The following is a 21,306-nucleotide window of genomic DNA, read 5'->3' as shown; positions in this document are numbered from 1 at the left end:
GTCACCCTCATTGAAATGTCTAATGTTATGAAATCCAGTGTGACTGATGTAACAGACCTGGCTAAGCTCTCCAAATTGGCCAGGAGCACCAACACAAGCACAGCCCATGTGTAAGTTGACTTCATTGACTTTTCCTTGTTTGTACCCAGGATGGATTTTGCCTTTAGTTACTAAAACAGGCTCACAGAGAAAGGCCCAAGAAGGATGTGGATGGGCAGATGAGTGGGGCAGGATGGGCTGGCATCGCCAAGTGCCAGTGGTCCTCACCTCCTGGCGTGGAGCTGCCCATCCCCACCTTTGGGAGCCCATGAGGCAGCTCTGCACAGTGGCCCTGATCCTGCAAATATTTTGGCATGCACATAATTCATAGCTCTGTCAGTGTGCCTGGGACCAGCACTTTAATCATGCCACTCCGCGGGTTTAACCATTTGGAGGCCCAGGGATTTGTTCTTCATTTCTTGTCTCAGGGAGGAATGTAGGTTGAATTCAGCATTAAGATCCTGCCTTGATATCAGCTGTTCCCTCTTAAATTAAATATTATTACCTGCAAACATTTCCTTTTAGCACTGGGAGCCGTTTGCTTGGTGTACTTTGTTGAAATGTCACCATATGAATTACTGAAAGTAATTTAAATATTTAAAGACATATACTGCAAGACTAATTTTATTTTGAAATACTGAGCCAGACTCGCAGTTGATGTAGCAGATAACAGCTCAGCCTGGCACCCCTGGTTCCTGTCCCAGTTCTTTAATTGAATAATTTGCATTTCCAACACCTTTCACCCAACAAGTTGGGGGTCTGAGATTTATTTCTTTTCCCAGCCAGAATTTCTTCCTTCTTTGAGACCTTGCAGCCCCTCCAGGATGGGTGTGAGTCCCTTGGTGGGCTCCTCTCCCACCCACCCACCCATCCATCCATCCATCCATCCATCCATCCATCCATCCATCCATCCATCCATCCATTCACCTTGGCTGCCCTTCTGGGGCATCTGCCCCATAGGGCAAACCCTAGGAGACACAACATCAGAAATGCCAGGGCCTCAGCAGAAAAGGCCGCAGCATTCTCGTATTTCACGTTTTCCAGCTAGAGTAGATTCCCCTACCGACACAACCTTTTCATCTCTTGTTATCTTTATGAATAGCTTAAAAAAAAAAGCTTTCATTTCTGGCACACCGGCCATGCTGTTGAAGAGCTGTTCCTCTTCCACCTCCTTCTTCACCCACTCAGATGAAAAGCTGCAGGTAATGTTGGGGAGTAAATGAAAGGCTTTCCATGGGGAAGTAAGCTAAAATAGTAAACAAAAGGCTGATTCTTAAGAGTAAACCAGCTGAAGATGTCACCAGGAAAACACGATGATGAAACACTCCTCGTCTTCGGAAATTACCTTACATGGTGTTGGAAATTACCTTCTGACTCAACCGGCTCGGTGCGTCTGATGCCACTTTGCTAACAGCTTTTACTTGACCTGCATACCCGTGGTTTTCAAGGAAATAATGTTCCCTGTGAGAACTGCCACCACCCAGACCCAAGCCTTCTCTACCTTTGCTGAGAAAAGCTTGGGTTAGGTGGATGCTGTGATTTCTCCAGCTCCTGGGAGCAGCCCACCCCGATGAGCTGTGCTCCTACCACTGTGTCCTGCTGGCCAGCTGGTTTGTGGGGCTGGGGCCATCTCGCTGCACGCTGAGCTGCGTGGGCACACCCAGAGGCCGCTTGGCTTTGATCTCACATCTCTGCCTGCCATCTCCCATGGGTCTCCTAACACAAGGTCCAAGTTGCCTTTTAATCATGCTGCAGGCATCTCCCTGGAGCATTCATCTTGCCTGATGCCCCTCTCCCTTCAGTGATGAGTCTGGCTTCTTACACAAAGCTGGTGACTCATTCCACAGGATATGTTTGCTTAGAAGTTGCCTGGTCAACTCTTTCTCTCATCACTGCTTCCTTGCTTTTCACGTTTGGAGTGAAGAAAGAGTGACACACAGGCACAAAGCATGCGTGTGCTGAAATGGCACAAGCTGCTTGCAGGATCTCTTTCCTTGTGCTCTGTGTGTCCCCAGGCCATGTGTCCTCTGCCGTTGTGGTCAGTGGTCAGATATGGAGAAGCATGTATCTCAAAGCCCATCCTATTCTCCCTGCTCCACCACTTGAGTTATTAAGTTATGTGAGTTCTCCCTGCCACCCCAGCTTTGCACATGTCCCAGGGCTATCCCAGCTGTAGCAGCTGCCTGTGAAAGCTGGGCTGTTGTTACAGCTGGGAAAGCTTCCCACCACGTCCCCTTTGGCCATCGAGGCTGGCCCCTCTAAGCCATGTTTGAGCAAGCTCCAGACCCCCAAGAACCTTTCAGAGATGTTGCTGTCAGCAGGCATGACAATGCATGTGGTGTCTCAGGTGGGATCTGACAAGTGCCACTTGTGCAGTGCTTTTTTGTGCCGATATCATCCAGGATCTCGTCCATTGTGTTTGCTGGGGTGCTAGGCTGGGCTGAGGGTCCAGCAAAGCTCCCGGGGCTTGGCTGTTGTGAAATAGGCAAATTGCTTGATGCTGCACTGAGGGGCTTTGGAGGACATCTGGGAAAACTGTGGCATCTTCCCCCCCAGCCCACAGCACAGCAAGGAACCATGGGACCCATCTTTGCCGTGGCTCAGCAGCTGGGCAGGCACAGCAAGACAGGACCACGGCACTCAGAGGACAGGTCTCCTTTGCCACACTATGCCAGTGTGTCCTTCCCGGTGCACAGTGAGATGAACTAAAAGCAGGTTGAATGGTCATGCTCAGAGTGTTGGGGTTAGCAGCACAGAGTCCAGCTGGAGGCCAGTGGTGTGCCCTGAGGGTCAGCACTGGGACCAGTATTAACTTCTTGAATAGTGACCTGGATGATGGGACCAAGTGCATCAGCTTTTAAAAGCTACAAAGCTGGGGAGGAGCAGCTGATCCATCAGAGGGTCATGCTGCCATCGAGGGACCTCGATGGGCAGAGAGGAGCTTCATGAAGTCCAGCAAAGCGAAGTGTGAACTCCTGCCCCTGGAGAGAGATAACTTCATGCACCAGCACACACCGAGGGCCATCCACTTGGAAAACAACTTTGCAGGTAAAGACCTGGGGGCGTCCTGGTGGACAACAAGTTGACCATGAGCCATCAATGCATTCTCACAGCCAGCAACATCATGGGATGCATTAGGAAGAGCATTGCCAGCAGGCCAAGGGAGAAGAAGGAAGGTTTTGATTCCTCCTTCACCACCAAGCACTGCTGCCACTGGTGGAAACTGGACTTGCATCTTGTGGGTGTTCAGGTGCTTCTTGCAAACTCTTAGGTCCAGCAGAGTGCGGCATTTTAACCCTATTTCAAGGGTCAGGAAACAGGACACAGACAGAGGGAAGGGACCTGTCCAGCACCACACAATTAGGCCAGTGGTGACTGAGAAGGGACCAGCCTCTTCCCTGAGAGCTGGTCCGGTTCCCCCTGTGCTGGGTCATGTTCTTGCAGGTCATATATGTGTACCCAAGTGTGTCAAACAGCCTCGACCAGTGATTGGCAGGGATTGCTGAACAAGTTCACAGAAAATTGGAATTTTGATAAATATATATTTTAAAAAAGGCAAGCAAAAAAGACATTGTCCCAAGAGATGCTTTGTGTTCAAAGTAAAACTTTGTTTCCTGCAAACTAAACTTTTTTGGGAAAAAAGTGAGGTTCAGCTGAACATTACCAACCCAGGGAGGAAAACAGAAGTCTTTTTCCCATGTTCTGAAAGGGGAACAAGGCTCTTTCTCCTGAAACACTTCACAGAAATGGCTTCTTGGGTTTTGTTCAGTTTTATTTTAATCGCAACGAGGGGTTGCAAAACCAGAGGACTTGATGCAAGAAAAAAACCTCAGGAACTGGAGCATCTTCATGGATGGCCAGTAAAACTTCTCAGTGAAAAAGCGGTGTTGCCACAGCATAGGTGGTGAGATCTCAAAGTGGGGCAGGACCCTGGGTTGCCCATCCAAATACATCCAAACCAGAACAACTGTGTCAATGAAAAGCACTGCTGCGCGGGGGTATGCACAGGCTGGGAGACCTGCCCTGCTCATTGGAATAAGAGTATATGAACAAAGATTGACTTCAAAGCCACCCATGGTGAGAAGCAGCAGCACGGTACAGCCTCCTTCCCCAGTATCTCTGCATCGGCCAGGGGATTAACTGGTGCAGTTTGGGGTTTGGTTGATAGGCAGGGATGTGGTGCACCGCCACATTGCTGAGTCTGTCTCTGAGCTTGTCACCCTGTAAATCCCAGGCAGCACTGCCAAAGCCACCAGGAGTGCCTCACTTGTCAGCAGCAGGGAGAAGGCCTGGCAGGGTTCACGTCTTCTCGCAGGACCAGGCTGAGGAGCAGTGACCACCCGGCTCAGGGTGGAGAGGGAAGCCTGGCCTGGTATTTGGTGGCCTTGCTTGAAACCAGAGCCAGCAACAGTGTGGAGGGAGAGTGTGAAGGCTGGCGAGCCAAAGCCTGGCAGTGTCACCATGTCTTCTCTCGGCTTCTCTCACCTTCTCCCACTGGAGGGACAGGCTGGGCGCTGGAGGGGCCATGCACCACTGTCCCCGGGAGGCTCTGCGCTGCCTGCACCCAGCCCAGCTGCTTTCCCTGCTCCAAGCCAGCATCCCAGCAGCAGCTTGGGAGACATGGGCGAGGGGCACAAAACTCACCCCCTGGCATGTATGGGGGGGAGCTGGGTTAGGAACACAGAGCTGGGTGCAGCCTGCGCCCGCCCTGCTCATTCACAGCCCTTCCTCGTGGGTGGCGAAGCTGCTTTCGCAATTGTTTCCTGTGAAAAGCCTGCACCAGGAAGCTTGCCACTTAGCCTCCTTGAAAAAGAAATATTTCTCTGCAGGAAATTGCTTCTTGAAAACAGCCAGGCCGCCTCGGAGAAGCTGCCGAGGATCTGACGTGTGCACAGGGCGGGCAGCCGAGGATGCTGAAACTGCGGAGCTGGGGAGGCGATGGAGACTTGAGCGGATCAGAGGGGAGGTGCTCAGATAGCACCAACAGGTCCTGCTGCCTTGGGCGATTTCTCTCTTGACTATTTTCTAAGGAGGATGTAGAGGAATTATAGAGGACTGTATGAAAAAATTATTTGTAAAAAGGTTATGATGATTGCTAAAAACATAAGGTATGAAATGTTAAAAAAAAAGGGGGGGAATTGTAGAAGAATGAAGCTGGGTTAATTATCACTGATAATATACAGGTGTGGGCTGGCTTCAGGGGCAGCGGGTTGGCCGATGTAGACAAGGTGCAGCTGTGGCTGGTTCTGTTAAGGGGTTGAGAGCCAATGGAGAGAGCAGCTGTGGGAGAAGCAAGAGAAGAGACAGTGGGCCCTGGATGAGGTGAGACAAGGAGAAGGCAGCAGAGGGACTGTACGAAGAGTGTGTTGGTATGAGATGGTAAAAGACCTTGCCGCAGCTTGATAGTTTGGAGAGTGCTGTGACAGGTGGAAGGGCTTTTTTTGGCATACAAAAGGTGGAGGAATGATTATAAATGGGGTATGTAGGTATATGCTGAACTACATGCTGTGCAGTCTGTGTCCAATACATGCATAAGACAGGCTTGAGAGTAGATGTTAGTGGCTTTTTAAGTCCCATAAATACCCTGCCCTGCTCCATTACTGCAGTGATGGACTCTGGAGGGTTTAATGTCAAAGGGAGCATTGAACCTCCCTGTCCTCTAATCCTTCACAGGGGAGGATTTTGGAAGGATAGTGGCACATGGCTTCCACGCCTGCTCATTTAAAGCCCATTGCTAAAAGGACAAATTATCTTAAATATCTCCGGTTTTTCCTCTGGGAGGACTCTGGAGCCCAGGAAGCTGAGGCAAGGAAGAAGGGAAGTGGTCATTGCTCAACTATGTTTTCCCAATTTAATCAGGTTGGAGCTGCTCTCCCTTGCTGGTGGAACTCATGGGGGCTCTTGGCTCCTGCTTAACATGAGTCGCCTTTCTCTCTTGGGTTTCACAGAAAGCGTGGGGACCTTCCATATTTTTACATAACCAGCTATCCCAGCCAAACTGTTGTGAGAAGCTGGGCCAATATTTCCCAGAAAAATTACTTTTGGCTCCACTGATTGGATTTTTTACACCCAGATGGAAGCACAGCCTTTCCATAAAATGCGGAGGTTTCTTCAAACCATGAAGGTGGAGAAAGACTTTTCTTAGGTGCCCAGTAAAAGGATGAGTGGAAATGGGAACAAATTAAAGCATAGGATGTGGCAGTTAAGCATAAGAAAACACTCTTTCACTGTGAGGGTGGCCAAACACTGCATTGGGTTGTCCAGAAAAGCTGTGGAGTCCTTAGAGATATTGGACTACCTAACCGGGATGCAGTACCTGCTCCAACAGAGGCAAGACACAGGTTGGGCCAGACGCTCCTCAGAAAGACCTCCAGCCTCAGCCCTTCTGGGCTTCTGTAAGAGATGATCACAGAAACAGAAAAATGGGGTTCTTGGAGTCTTGATTTTTGCTGCAGATATGTTGAACCGTGTTCCCCAAGGTTTGCAGCACTCTGTATGCAGCTTTACCCCTCTGCGATTGCCACAGAGCTTCTAGGTCTACCTGAAGAAGTGCACCGTGGAAAGATGAGAACCAGGCCAAGGAGAAGGCTCCCACATCAGGTCGGGTTGCACAGATGCAAAGGTGGGACTGTTGCCTCCTGGCTGCACATGCCTACTGTCTTTGGCACAGGAGGAGTTGGTTTGCTTCTTCTGCAGGCACATGCCAGAGAATAATTTTCTTGTCTTTGGACCAGAATTCATTGACACATTTACATGAAAGTCTCCAGCTCTGCAGCAAAAGTGCATCTCTGAGAGGCAAATGATGCCATGCCCATTTAATAGAGGCAAAATGTTACCACCCAGGGACCTGGTGGTACAGGCTGCACGTGCTTATGGCTGCCCCATGCTTTATAAGATGCTCACAAAGTTTTCTGCTTGTGGCAGTTCTTCCTCAGCCTACATCTACCTGCCTTTGCTGGGGCAGCAGGGGAAAAGATGCTTATCAGGTCTCAGCATCCTAGCAGGATGGAGCCCACCAGAGACTTTGCCCTGAAGCAGGGCTGTGTTGGGAAGGATGAATCTGTTCCCATCACCACGTCAGATGCCTGCAGTGTCAGAGCTGATGCTCCACGGGGCCAGCTTACTGCAGAAAAGAGAGCACTGCACTTAGATCTTCCTGCTGAGCATTTGTGGGTGAAATGCTTCACCAGGCCAAAGTCATCTGACATTTTTCTTGGGGGTGGGTGAAGCTAATGAATCCAGATTAGGCAATGCGGAGGCTGGGAAGCTAGATTTCTGCTGAATATATATGAAGACAAATGTAAATTCTAAACTTTCTAGGAGTATTTTTACCCCGGCTCAGTGTTAACATTGATAAAAATAGTCACAAATTAGTGCAGGAGTAGAAAGCAAATTTGGGGCTTTTTTTTTTTTCCCCCTGTTAAAACCATGCATGTATTTCTCTACCAGGAGTTAACTTCTTACATATATTAATGAAACATGGGGTAAATCATCAACAAGTGCCCTTCCCTGACAAAATAACTGCTACCTCAATTAAGTAATTAGGAAGGAAAGCTGAAGTTCAGTAAAAGCTTTTATTTTTTTTTTTTTAAAGATAGAAAAAAGTGATTTAGTCCAAGAAACTCAGTGCTGCAAGAGGATGTTAACATCACATCAGCCCACCTCCCTTGTTCCTTAGCTTCCCAAATGCTTGCAAAGGTGATGGGGAGGCACTAGCCCCATTCCACAGATGAGAAGAGTGCAGTATGGAAAATTGTGATTTCACTTAATGTCACAAAGCAAACCAGAAGCTACCCTGGGAGCCCAGGTCATCCAAGCAAATTTCCAGCTGCAATACTACTCGCAAAATACTGCCTCAAGTTGTCAGTCTGTCCTTAAACTGCCAGGAAGAAGCATCGTCTCTGGTACTGATGGATATTTGACCACAGGTACCTGAGACAGGTGAAGATTCCTGCTAGAAGGAGCTTAATAACTTTATGGATTGATGTCTGGGCCATGAATCATACCTGATACTTGTTATTAGATGTTGAAAACAGCTGACTGAGCAGTGGGAAAATAAGTCCTAGTAAGGTTTAGCTGTTACAGCCCAGAGTTGTTGGGGGAAGGGCCACCTTGACAGCTGAGACTGGAAGGAAAATCCTTTTGGGGTGCAATGTTGTTGAGAAAGTGCATGTTAAAAAGAGAAAAAAATAAAAAGCAAAGACAGACTTTTCAGAGGTTCATTTTTAAGAAGAAAATGTGGTTTAACTTCTGAGCACCTTCTGACTGCAAATACCTTTTGCTTTACTCTTCATATCCTTGGGAACCCTAGCCGCCTTCTAAGCTGTAGTTGGTACCATGAGCCCCCCTCATGGTATGACATCTTCTGCCCTTTACTCAGACCCTGGCTCAAAGTAGCAACTGTCACATCTTTGGGAGCAATGCCACCACAGGGGCTATGTCAGAACCTGGAATAAGTTCTGGGTAGATATCTGGTAACAATGCCTTTACCTCACATTCTGCCATGACTCATGGTCTTTGTTTCTAAAACGCAAGATGAAGAAGACCCAGGTGGAAGAGACATCAAAACACAGCCTGTGGGCTCGGCAGTCAGAGAACTTGCGAAAAGAGATGCGGTGGCAATGGAAACGGGGAGCCCAAGATGGCAGCTGCCATGGCATCACAGTAGACTGGAATGGATGAGAACAAAAGCAAGCCAAAGCCAAGCCGGCAAGATGTGGCTGTGGGCGTGGGGAAGTCGCTAGTCACTGTGCTGGCCCTTGGGCAGAAAGACCATTGGAGGAGAGAGCCTTTCTGCAGCTGAACACTGACCAGAAAGATGGACGTGACCATTTATATGAGAAACCCAAGGCCAGCTGTGGTATGGCACAGCGACGATGGCAATCTGCGTGTGGAGTGGTTATGGCTTTGTGCTGTGCTTGCCGCAAGCACTCGGGACTCCTTGGAGCTAAGCCGAAAGCTGTTTATTTCTGGACACGTGCTGATTGTCCAGCTGTCAGCAAAGCCATGTACATGGTGAGGCAAACACCACCAAGCCCCTCGAGCCCCTGGCAGCCCCACTGTGCTGATGGAGGCACTGGCACACAGCATCCTGGACCCCAGATCTGCCATGCTTTGGGAAACCTCGAGCATGTGAGGTGCCTTCTCCTTGGGAGGCGGTTCGAGGGGGATGCCCACGCTCTCTGCAGAGAAGAGATGCCGTCTTTCATACAAGCAATGCCCCTGGAGGGCAGCCCCGGCTGCTGCGGGCAGGATGCAGGGCCTGGCAAAGGATGCCCGGCGCTGGGGGGGCGGTGGGTGGCTCTGGCTGGTGGCTGAGGTGCATTTCGGAGCGGCTGACTCCAGAGGGCAGCATGCCGACAGGCTGGCCCGCGCTGCCCGCCCTGCCCGCCCTGCCGGCGGGGCTGCAGCCCGGAATCACCGGGGCGAGCCGTGTTCCCGACGGCCCGGGGGGGGAATCTCTCCCAATGTCCCTAAGCTCCTGGCTGGGCAGGCAGAGGGTGCCACACCGGTGTTACGTGAGATTATTTTACTTTCGCCCTCATCAGGGAGAAATCTGGGCTTGCCTCTGCAGGTGGTGAGCCCGGAGCTTGTCCCGAAACTGATGTGGTTGCTAACGCGACCGCAAAATGGAGGTGAGACATTTCTCTTCTGGTTTCACAGCACCACATGCCGGCGGTTACACCTGCCTCCCCCTCGCCGAGGAGTCCCCATAAGATTCCTGGACACTGTTTGCAGTACGCTAAGGGCTTTGGCTGCAGATGTGAGTCCTTTGCACAACCCGCTGCTGTTCCCCTTATGAATTGAAGGTGCTTTGCTAAACAGAAAGGTCAGCTATTTTCACTGTGACTGTGGCTTGCATAAGAACCTCAACATCCTCTGCTGCAAGAGCAGCCTTAGTAACTTCCTACTGCAACACTGAATCACAATAGCTTCCCACAGCAACCAGCGGTAAAAATAAACTGGGCAAGGGGAAGTGGACAGCTTCTGCTGTTCCGCTTTCTTGGGCACACTTGAGTCACAAAAAAAAAAGTGATGTAGAGCGAGCCGTTTATTTTGCTGATGCCGATGAAATCCACGAACGGTTCAGAGCACAGGCCCGCTGAAATCATGAAGTGTTTTGCAATGGGATGCTCATCGTGCTCAAAGTTAAGCATGTGCTCAAGTGCTGTGTTGAGTCTGTATTTTCATCAGGATTCAGACTTAGGAATTAGACTAAAAGGAGACAGGGACTCCAGCTTTTGTGCCGCTTTTGTACTGAAGACAGAGGGAAATGGCCTCCTTGGGATATTTTATGTGTTGAGGGTATATAAATGACCACTGGGGAAACAGTGGTTCTGTTATGGTTTCAGTAGTAGATCTTGGCTTTGAGAAAAGCAGAACTTGACTGGATGAAAAGTGTCTTCAAACACAATCCAATTTGTAGTCTTTGCCTTGAGACAGCACCATTTGAACAGCACAGTTTTAAACAACATTATGACTAAAACTGTGTGTGTGTGTGTGCGCGTGCGTGCACACACACACACACATATGTTTGTTTGTGTGGGTGTTTTAAGGAACAAGATCTGTTACCCAAGATCCAGCCCAGGTCTTGAAATTCAGCCAGCTGGGAAAAAACCCTGTTGAGACCTAGTGAGGTTGCTGATCCTGGGAATCTGCTGGTGACACAGACCCTGGCTGTTCCCTTTGTAATGGTATTTGCTGAGAATGTTTGTAATAAGAGGTAGAAGAGAACACAAGATAGGAAAAAAAAGGAATGGGTCATCTGTCCCAGACCAGGGAGGATGATCTATTCCCCTTCCCACTCATGCCCACCGGAATTTGGAGAGCAAGACCTTGTAGGATAACCCAGGTGAGAAGGGACCACAGGAGGGCTCTAGTCAAACCTCCTGCTTAAAGCTGGGTCGGCCCTGAGGTCAGCCCAGGTTACTCAGGGCTGTGCCGAGTCAGATCTTGAAAACCAACAAGGATGGAAATTGCACAACCTCTCTGAGCAACTCATCAGTGTTTGACTGCCTGCATGGTGAAAATAGACTGCAACAGAATCAGCTCATACAAACCCACATTTTTAATGTCATCCCGCTCATTAAAAAGAGAAAGATCAAATTTATTTTGTAACAGGCACAGTTTGCATGAGGCATGGAAAACTGGTACCAGAGGACTGGTTCACAGGAAAAGGCACGTAAAAGATAGAAGGAAACCAGAAGGATGCCTCCAGTTACTTTCCTGTCTTGAAATTTTGATTTTGCAGCATGAAAGGTTTGTATTTATAGTAGTGGATACTAATAGGGAAGATAGTCTAAAAATAACCGAGGATGCACAGATAAAATCATCTATTTTGAAGCTCATTCTGATAACGAAAGGGAATCCGGAGGTTTAATGAGTCTCAGTCAATTTTCTTTGGGAACGGTGCGTTGCTGTCAAAGACCGAGGCGGGGCCGCGCACGACCCACTCAAAACCCACGCAGGCCTCCCCGCCCCCCGGCCCGCCTCACTTCGCTGCCGTAACCTTCTACTAAACTTTTGGCTGAAAGCTGGCGGCGGGGAGGGGGCGGCGGGGCCGGGCGGGCTGACTGGGCCCCGGGCTCCCCGCAGCCGGGGCCAGGGTCCGCAGCCCCCGCGCGCCTTCCCGCGCTCTGCCCCCGCCGCCGGCCCCGCCCTCTGCCCATATAGGGTGAACCCGCGTCCCCCGCCGCGCCTCATTGGCGCTGGGGGCGCGGCGGGAGGCGGTGACGCGCATGGGGGGCGGGGTCTCCGCTCGGGGCCGCGCCGCCCGGTGCGTGTGCGCGGAGCCGCGCCGAGCCGAGCCGCGCCGGGCGGGGCATGCTGCCGCTCGGCCGGCCCCGCTGCCCGCCCCGCCTCCCGAGGCATGACACGCCGAGCCGCCGGCGAAGCGCCGCTTTAATTGAGGCCGCCGGGATGGGGCGCACCGCGTAGGGCAGAGCGGGGGCCGCCGCGCTCCGGGCCGCAGGCAGCGCGCACCTACGGCCGTGCGGAGCGGCGCCGCGTCCGGCACAGCGTGAGCCCAGCCCCGGCCCGGGGGAGCGGCGGAGCGGGGCCGCGTCCGGCCGCTGCGTGGGTGGCCGGTGGGCCGGGCGCTGGCGGCCGCCGCTGCCGAGCCCCATGAAAACGCAGGTCTGGGGGAGCTCCCCGCGGGCGCCCATGGCTGCGGCGATGCCGTGCAAGAGCGCGGAGTGGCTGCAGGAGGAGCTGGAGTCGGGCGGCGGCCGCTCGCTGCTGCTGCTCGACTGCCGCCCCCACGAGCTCTTCGAGAGCTCGCACATCGAGACGGCCATCAACCTGGCCATCCCCGGGCTCATGCTCCGCCGCCTCAAGAAGGGCAACTTGCCCATCCGCTCCATCATCCCCAACCACGAGGACAAGGAGCGCTTCGTCAAGCGCTGCAAGGCCGACACCGTGCTGCTCTACGACGAGGCGACCGCCGACTGGCAGGACGGTGGTGCCGCCACCTCCGTCCTGGGGCTGCTGCTCCAGAAGCTGCGCGATGATGGCTGCAAAGCCTATTACCTGAAAGGTGAGGTGCCCCCAGCCCTTCCGCCAGCCCCCTCCTGCTCCCGCAGCCCGTGGCCGGCGTCCCCCGTGTCCCCCCGCAGCCCCCAGCCGGCCCCTGCATCGCTGGGCGCCCATCCCTTGCCCAGCCGGAGGTGGCTGGGTTGTTTTCTTTCCTCGCCCACCTCCCTCTGCCTGATTTATTTTTATTTTTACACAGATACGTATTCACATCCCCCCTACACTGCATCCTGCTTTAATCCCCCGCACAAAATGGTCGCAGGCTGGAAGTGGCCGGGAGCGCCCTGCTTCTCCTGCGTCGCCTCCCCGGCAGCGGCAGGAGGGACGCCCCCACCTCTGCCGCCGGGGCGTCCCCTCCGGCGCTGCCCTGTCCCAAGCCGACCCCGGCTGGGCACTGTCGCCCCCTCCCCCCCCCCCCCCCCCCCCGCCCCGGTGGCGCCCCTCGCTCCGCTCCCCAGACGGTGCCTTGCGGCGGCTCCCCGCACCGGCGCCGGGCTCCGCTCCAGCCCCTCCGCAAAGGATGGCCAGACTTCAGGGGGGCAGGAGAGGCCTCCCCTTTCCTTATTGCCCCTCCCCCCCCCGAAAAAGCTAGCGCTTGGGTTTGTCTCCCCCTTTCCCTGGGAATGCCGGCGGCGCTGGGAGGGGGCAGCCCGGCGGCTCCCCGGGGCAGGGCGATGGGGGAGCGGGGAGCCCCGCACATGCCCTGCCGTGAGCGCCGGCGGTGATTTGGGCTTTGAGGTTGGTTGTTGGGGATTTTTGGGGGGGGAGTGGGGGTGGGATGTTGGATTGTTTTTGGCCATTTTGAAAGATCCCAGCAGGCCTCCCTCCGCAGCAGGCTGAGCAGAGCCCACAGCTGGGCTGCTGGGACCCTTCCCATCCTCCCAGTCCGGTCGCTGGGTGGCGGGTTTGAGGCAGAAATAACAGAGCGGAGGCGTGCGGGGGGGAGGGGGGGGCGGCGGGGGGAGAGTGGTGAGGAAAGTTGCTACTTGCAGCTCTTTAAAAAACACTGCTGCTTCTTGGTAGACCCTTTCTGGGTAGCCGGGGGAGCCCCGGGTAAGGGGTTGGGGTAGCAGGGGGACAGGCAGGTATTCGGGGACCAGCCTTAAGGGCTGCGCTGCCCGCACAAGCCTCCTTCAAAGGTGACATGGGGGGGGACGACACACACAAACTCAGGCGTTGATCCCGGTTCCCCCTCCCTCCCTGTCCGTGTCGCCGGGGGAGCCCCCCACCCCCTCCCATCCCGGTTGGGGGTTTCCCGATGGGCTCTACTGCTCCTTCGCTTTGTGTTCCCTTTTCTCTCCGCGTCGTCCCCCTCCCTGGCAGGCAGGAGCAGCTTTGAAGTTACTCCTAAGCTCTCCCCGATGGGCAGGGGAGGAGCTGAGCCCCTTTCTCTGCCTTTTACCGGGAGCCTCGGTGGGAAATGTTTCCAATTAAAATTCCAAAATGGCTCCTCGGCGCTGTCTGGCGGCGCGGGGGGGGAGGAGGAGGACGAGGACGAGCCTTTTTCATGAATGGATGTGGCAGGAGCTGTCTGTCCTGCTCAGTGACCCTGCCGCAACCGCCGAACCCACTAACAAAGTTTCCAGGAGGCCTTTCTAATTAAACCATTTGTCAGTGTCAGGTACCGATGGCTGAGCTCCGGTTTAATATTGCCTGGAAGGGAGGTAGATCGGTGGGGTTTTTGCTTCCCTGCCTCTGCCTTCCTTCCCAAGCTGTTGAGCCAAGGAGCTGGAGGAAAGGGCTTAGGAGCAGACGCGAAGGGTCCCATCCCTCCTCAAGCCTGCTGCGGTTTGGGTGAAGGACAAACCTGCGACACTGTCACAAAATGTGTTTGTAGTGCTAAAATAGGTGTGAGGATCACTCTTTGGCAAAACTTACGGTCTTTTTTCCTGCTTGAAGGTGAATTGTTTTGTTGGGTTTTAGTGCCTGGGTTGGGTATGTGGTGGTTGTTCTTGTTTTATCTTTTCAGATGCAGATACTTCTGTGCATTTCTGTCTAGGTGGCATAATAGCGCTTGCCTAAACAGCCCCAGACCACTATTTCTGAGGAGCTAAACAAGGCGAGATTGTCTCTTGCCATTGATTTTCTTTTTGGATGTTTGTTTCTTTTGCAACTGAAATTTGGCCCATGTTTATCACAAGCGGTATCAAACTTTGCAAGAAACACTGTGGTTTCCCAGGACCTGTTTGCTCAGTAGCAGGCTGACCAGGGAAGATGAGGGAGCAGGTAGATGCCTTTCTAGATGTGAAGTTGAAGGTATACTAACATCTTGCTGGCAAAGACCTGCTAAGTAACATGCACATGTGGCCAGGTAGAAGGATTTTCCATTCTGAAGAACAAAACATCTTTTTGGACTTGATGATCCAAAGGTCTCTTTCAATCTAAATGATTTTGTCTCTGCCTGTTCCCTTTCCCTTTTTCCTTTCCCCCTTCCCAGGTGGCTTTAACAAGTTTCAGACCGAATATTCGGAGCACTGCGAGACCAACCTTGACAGCTCCTCGCCCAGCAACTCTCCCCCGGCATCAGTTCTTGGCCTGGGAGGGCTGCGGATAAGCTCAGACTGCTCAGATGGTGAATCCGACAGGGAACCCAGCAGTGCCACAGAGTCGGACGGGAGTCCCATCCCTAACAATCAGCCTGCCTTTCCGGTCCAGATCCTACCTTACCTGTACCTGGGCTGTGCCAAAGATTCAACCAACTTGGATGTCCTGGGCAAATACGGCATTAAATACATCCTGAATGTGACTCCCAACCTGCCAAACATGTTTGAGCATGACGGAGAGTTCAAGTACAAGCAGATCCCCATCTCAGATCACTGGAGCCAGAATCTCTCGCAGTTCTTTCCCGAGGCCATTGCTTTCATTGGTAGGTAGTTGGCAGAACATGTCTTTTCATACTCACTGCTTGGGAATGTGGCAAGCCACTTCCCAGTGCTGTTACTTGTCTCTGGCCTCACCTCTCCAGGGCACAGCATCAGTGCTGGCTTAGGAGCTGAGCGTCGCCCTGTCGAGGTGCTGGGTAACACTGCTGGTGCCTGCTGCCCTGGCTGGGTTCAGGAAAGCTTCCTCTTCTAGATTCAGTCCTGCTGCAGCACCTCAGCCAGTTACCTGCGAGTGGTAGGACCAGCCCCGCTGTCTCTTGCCCTCGTATGAGTGTGCGCTTGTGTGGAATGGCTGAACCGAGGTAGAGGGAAGCTGCTTTGCCTGCTTTTCTGGGAATGAGTGTTGATGGGAGTTGCATTAATGTGACTGGTGCCAGCAATTCCTTAGCCCCAAGTGTGGTTACAGTCTTGCGAGGGGGGGGTGGGAGTGGTGCAGGGTGGTATTTTCCTCTGCTGAGAGGATTTGCTAGTCTAGTTGTGATCCTGCTGTAAGTTGCCCTAGCATAACTAACTCCTTGTATGGATACTTCTCCCAAGGTAAGTGTCAACACAATGAGTTAGTGATTATAATTACCCTGCAGAGCTCAGCTGGAAAAACCGCTGTGCAGACAGCCCCTGAGACGGCTTTGGCTGGTTGTGGGGAAGGGTGCAGGGAGGCAGGTCTTGGCTCCTAGGCTAGCATTCACTTTGAAAATTGCTCTCTTCTGTAAGAGGTGTCTGTCGGGCTGAGTAGGGATGTAGACTTCCAGCGTGGTCTGTGCTGTCTGCTTGTGACAGTTATTAGCCTAATCAGATCTGATTTATGGGGGATAAATGGCACAGGTAGTCATTACCACCATTAACTATTAAAAGACCTATGGGTTCATATGCGATTACAACTAGTGGTATATGTAAAGGAGAGGGGGACCTTTACCTTCAGACTGAAATCTGTGTAGCCTGTTTTGATGCTGCTTTGTTGCCCCTGTTTTGGACCCTGCTGCATGTGCTGGCTTGCTGTGCTGTACGGCCTGAAATGGGGCAGAGCTGTGCTAGGTCCTCTGCTGCTCTTCAGCCTTGGAAACCCTGGTTCCCACCTGCTCTCCTTTGCCCCCAGCTTCTGTCCTCTACTAATACGATTGTGGTCAGAAGCAGCAGCTTCAGTGTGGCAGCAGGGACCCATCTGATGTCCCGTCTGCACTTCCCACACGTGGTATTAAATGTCAGGGCTGAGGTACACGGTCCCTGCTGGCATGTGGCATTTGGGATCTGTCTGCTGCAGTCAGCCGATGTCTCTGAACACTGAACTTGTGCTTTCCAGTTCATGATAGGAAATGGAGGATTACCTCACTCTAAAACCCAACACCAAGAAATGCGACACAGGTCAGATGAAAGGCAAAAAAGTCTAGGAAAAATGTTGAATGGGGAGAGACTGGGGGGGGAGGGCTGGATATGGGGTGTGGGGGCATTGCCCACTGTACTGGAAATTCTTGCCTGGTCTTGGAGGCTGGGACAGAAAACCTGTTGTGGCTTGGGTCTGGATTTTGTTTTGCCTGCATCTTCTTTGCCCTTCCCTGTGCTTGTGGTGCCAGAGTGTCTCTTACCTCTGGCTTTGCCCGAGGATCCTCTTTCTCCTGCCACCTTCTCCCTCCCCGTCAAGCTCTCAGTCAAATGACTTAACTTCAAATAGGGCTGCCCAGAAGTAAGCAGCGCTGGGTACTTGCGTGCATTCAGCGCTCTCAGCAGCGTGTCCCTCTTTCAGCACTAAGATGTCAATTCATAAAGGGATCACACTGTTCTGGCTGTGCAAGAGACAATGAGTGTGTGTGTGCTTTTCAATCGGTGGCAAGGGAGGGGAAATTTCGTCGCTGTTCTCTCGCCATTTTTTGGTCCAGCTCGCATTCCTGCTCCCCACTACCATTCATCCTGAGAGTCTTCTCCAACACAAGCATTTGTTTGTAGTGAAGTGCGTTTCTGTCGATCCTAAAGAACAATTTCACAATAAGGGAAGTTCCTGCACTTCAGGCTTTGCTTAAATTGGCTTCGACTGCATTCGCGTAACTTTCCTAGTAGAATGAGGACAAGAACAGCAGAAGAGAATGGCTTGTGTGGTGCTGGGGCTGCAGCCTTGCATCGAGCGCGCAGCATTCCCTGGTTAGTTGGTGTTGAGGTGGGTGTGCTGTGCCCCACCCCCAGCATCTCCCTGGAGCTGTTGTCTCCAGCTCCACCTGCCTTCTGTGGGTTATTCCATTTCCCTGAATAAAGGCTACTGATGCTCCCTAGGCAAGGGATGTGTTGCGAGGCTTGATTAATACTTCCCAAGCACGTGAGATGCTTGGCCTTGCTGTATGGAATGGGAATATGCAGCTTTGCCGTGCAGTGGGAATACCTCAGGAGCCCTTTGGGGAGAGATGTGGGCGTCAGAGGGACACGAGATGGTGTCACTAGGAGCAAGGGATCCAGTTCTGGCAGTCATCCTGGTCCTGGGAGCTTGCAGCTGCCACCTGGCCCTGCTCCAAAGCCACGCGTTTTTGGTGCAGAATAATAGACTCCCCCTTCCCCTTGTCTTGTTTCAGATGAGGCCCGTTCCAAGAAGTGTGGGATCCTTGTTCACTGCCTCGCTGGCATCAGCCGGTCTGTAACAGTCACTGTCGCCTACTTGATGCAAAAACTCAACTTGTCCCTGAACGATGCCTATGACTTTGTGAAAAGGAAAAAATCCAACATTTCCCCAAACTTTAACTTCATGGGCCAACTCCTGGACTTTGAGAGAACTCTGGGACTCAACAGCCCTTGCGACAACCGCTCGCCAAGCGAACAGCTCTACTTCACCACCCCCACCAACCACAACCTGTTTCAGCTGAACACTCTGGAGTCCACATGAAGGGGATGCCACCTGGTCGGGAACTTGAGCATCGAATGGCTTCTCTTGAGCATTTCAACTCTTACAAAAGTATCTGTCTTGCCAGGCAGCTCTGAAACGACTAGCTTCTCTGGGCAGAGGTGCCTGATCGCTGCTTTAAGAAGGCTAATGCCGTTCATTAGTATCCTGATCAAAGTGGTTTGAAGAGGTAGTCTTTTTACAGGGGGTTATTTAATACGGGCGATGTTACAGCGTTTTGAACGCAGCTGTTACCGGCAATAACCGCTTTCCTGGGTGCATTGGGACTGTCAGAACACGCACACATGTGAAGAGCTACCGGGGGTTAGCTTGCTGTGGAAAGTGAGGAGATTTATGCACTTGGAAACCTTGAACAAAAGGTGTTGGGCCAAGACTGTTTTAAAACCCAAGTTTACTTTTTTTTTTGATTTTTAAGAAAAGAGAGGGTAGATCTTACTCGAGCTTTGGGTTCAAACTCTTTTTAAATATGTAAGTTCCTGACTGTTTGTACAGACGAGGTTGCAAAACCAGTATTTTATTCTGTTTCTTGTTTGATCATTTATTATTTTTTTTTAATCAAATGTTTATATTGACCAAATGCATTTTGCACACTTTGTGAAGCCTTGGTATGTCCTGGCATATTACTGGGTACTCCAGAGAGAGATACATGCTGCTGCTGTTGTTGTTAGCATCTGGTAGGAAGCTTTGTTATGTGTGAAGGCCAGTTGGGCTTAAATGCAACCCCTTCACCACTCCTGCACTCACAATCACAAACTCTGCACTGATTCAGCCAAGGTGACTAAGCCGCAAGCTTTTTTTTTTTTTTTTTAATTCCACCCCTGCCAAAAACACTGTTTGCTATTGCCAGAGGTAAAACTTGTAGCCTCCAGAATTGGTAGAAGCATGTCTGAGCCCCACTTCGTTCTCTGCTGCCTGTTGACTGACTTAATGTCATCCAGCTGGCCCGAAACCATTCCAGCTTCCCGAGTACAGAAGGTGGTTGTGATGTTGGCGTTTCTTGTGCACACTCTATTCTTTCCCACGTGTGCGGGCTGGAGGGGGGAACACAGCGAGCGCCTGGAGCAGAGCAAGGATTGTGTAGCGGGACGGGACTGAATCGTCACGCATGGAGCGTGTGAAGGGAGTGAAGAGATGTGGAAATGATGAGTGGTGTAATAGAGAAATTTTTATATATATATATATGAATATATATATTAACTGGCAAATTCTGAGATGATTGGAGCTTTCAACAGAGGTTCTGGGTTTTTTTTCCTTCCTCTTTCGAATAACTATGCCGTGCCTTCTATTCTGAGAAGACTTGTTTATATTTCTGGCTAGTGTTTGGCAAACACCTTATACCAAGCTGGGAGGGGAGGAAGTGGTAATAATTTCTGGGAGGAGGGCAGAACGGATTTGGAGATTTCTTTATTGGCTGCAATGTAGTCCCTCCTTTCTCCCCCCTCCCTCTCCACTTTAACTCTCATGTAACTGAAAAAAAAAAAAGCCACGGATTTTTTCTAAATATCCAGTTTTTTGTACTTTTTTCAAGAAAAAAAAAATAAAAAAAAAATCTCCATCTGGAGGAATGTTTGACGCTGTCGCATCCTGAAACTGTTCTTTTTGTTAAAGTTGTTACCAGAATGTTGGAATGAGCTTCTCCTTGTTTTCTGGTTGTTTTTTGTTTGTTTGTTCGTTGGGTTTTGTTTGCAACAACGTTGGGATCGTGGGTCATTGGAAGGGAGAATGGGTGTAAGTATGGTTGTGAGTGAGAAAATTGAGAATATCCTAATTGCATCTTACCTCATGGAGGAATTTATTTTTTCAGGGATTTTTTGACAGTGCATCTGTATTGCATTACAGCTAAGCTGGTTTGTAAAGGCTTCCTGTGCTGTTAGTGGTCGTCTTCTTTAAAGAAAAAAAAAAAAAAAAGATGCATCTTCTGATTAGTACAAATGAGAGCTTGTTAGTGAGGAATGGTTCTGCTTTCTGAGTTATGAAGGAAAATTAGTGACCCTATATATACTGATCCAATATTGGGACTTTGTTTATATTGCAAATAAATATTATTTTTTCTTTAAAAATGATGTTGGTGTCAGATGCTTGTCTAGCCTCTGCCCCTATAAGGGCACGCTGCTCTTATCCGTTTTTTTATGGTTGATTTACTAGTCTTCTGTGACCATGAAGAGCATTTGCTGGGCAGTGTTAGAGTGTGGTGTTTGGTTTCATGCACAGCTTAAATTTTAAGACCTGTGGTAAAATGGAGAGGGGGAGGTGGGAGGATGAGGAGAGGGATAGGGGGTATTGGATAAACCCGAGAACAAAGGACAGCTTGAGAACGAGACCAGCTTTGACCTCAGCCATTCCGCTGTGCCAAAAATAAACAGATAAACTGAAGACACTTTTGTTCACTGTTTAAGCATGGCCTACAAAGGTATGGCAAGGCCTTGCCCACAATTGTTGTGATGGCAGGCTTCATTTTGGTAGGAAGGCAAGGAGTTGTGACCTTGCAGGCAGCTACCTGATGACTTCTGGGTCTTGCAGAGAGCAGCAGCCCCCTCCTGCATCCTCAGGTGGGGAGCCAAGCCCCTGGCCACAGTGTCCTGCATGGGCTGTGCTGTCCCGCTGTGCTCCCTGGCTGCGGGTGCAAGTGGTTTGTGGAGAAACCTGGAGGGGCTGATGAGGATGCTTTAGGGTGAAACGTGGCTCCAAGGGTTGGAGTGCAGCCCGGCTAAGGGAGCTGTGGCTCTCCATGCCTCTGCTCATAGCTACGTAGGACTGAGCAGGAGTGGGGTCCCCTGCTGCCTTCCCCCTCCTCCAGCTTTCCTTGTTCTAATTTAGATGGCAAGAAATTAAAGGACTATTTAATCCATTCCTGAAAGTGAGTGTGTGTATTGTCTTGTTCAAATCCTAGGGCCCAAGCACCAAAGACAACTGATTTTATTCCAGAAGGAGCTCTGGCTGATGGCCACAGAGCCTGCTGCAGAGCCAGGGAGGTAG

At 51.4% G+C, this 21,306-nt stretch overlaps 1 protein-coding gene across 1 annotated transcript; it reads left to right on the top strand.

Moving 5' to 3' along the window:
• Positions 1–11,808: 11,808 nt before the first annotated feature.
• Positions 11,809–20,393, top strand: DUSP7 (dual specificity phosphatase 7). The gene is made up of 3 exons (XM_005435941.4): positions 11,809–12,574; positions 15,008–15,436; positions 18,005–20,393. Exons 1-3 carry the CDS (start codon positions 12,163–12,165, stop codon positions 18,310–18,312), a joined length of 1,149 nt encoding a protein of 382 aa, XP_005435998.3. The 5' UTR covers positions 11,809–12,162; the 3' UTR covers positions 18,313–20,393.
• The last annotated feature ends 913 nt before the right edge of the window (positions 20,394–21,306 follow it).

Source organism: Falco cherrug, chromosome 4 (genome assembly GCF_023634085.1).
Source record: "Falco cherrug isolate bFalChe1 chromosome 4, bFalChe1.pri, whole genome shotgun sequence".
Taxonomy (NCBI): Eukaryota; Metazoa; Chordata; class Aves; order Falconiformes; family Falconidae; genus Falco; species Falco cherrug.
This window is presented reverse-complemented; position numbering and strand designations above follow the sequence as displayed.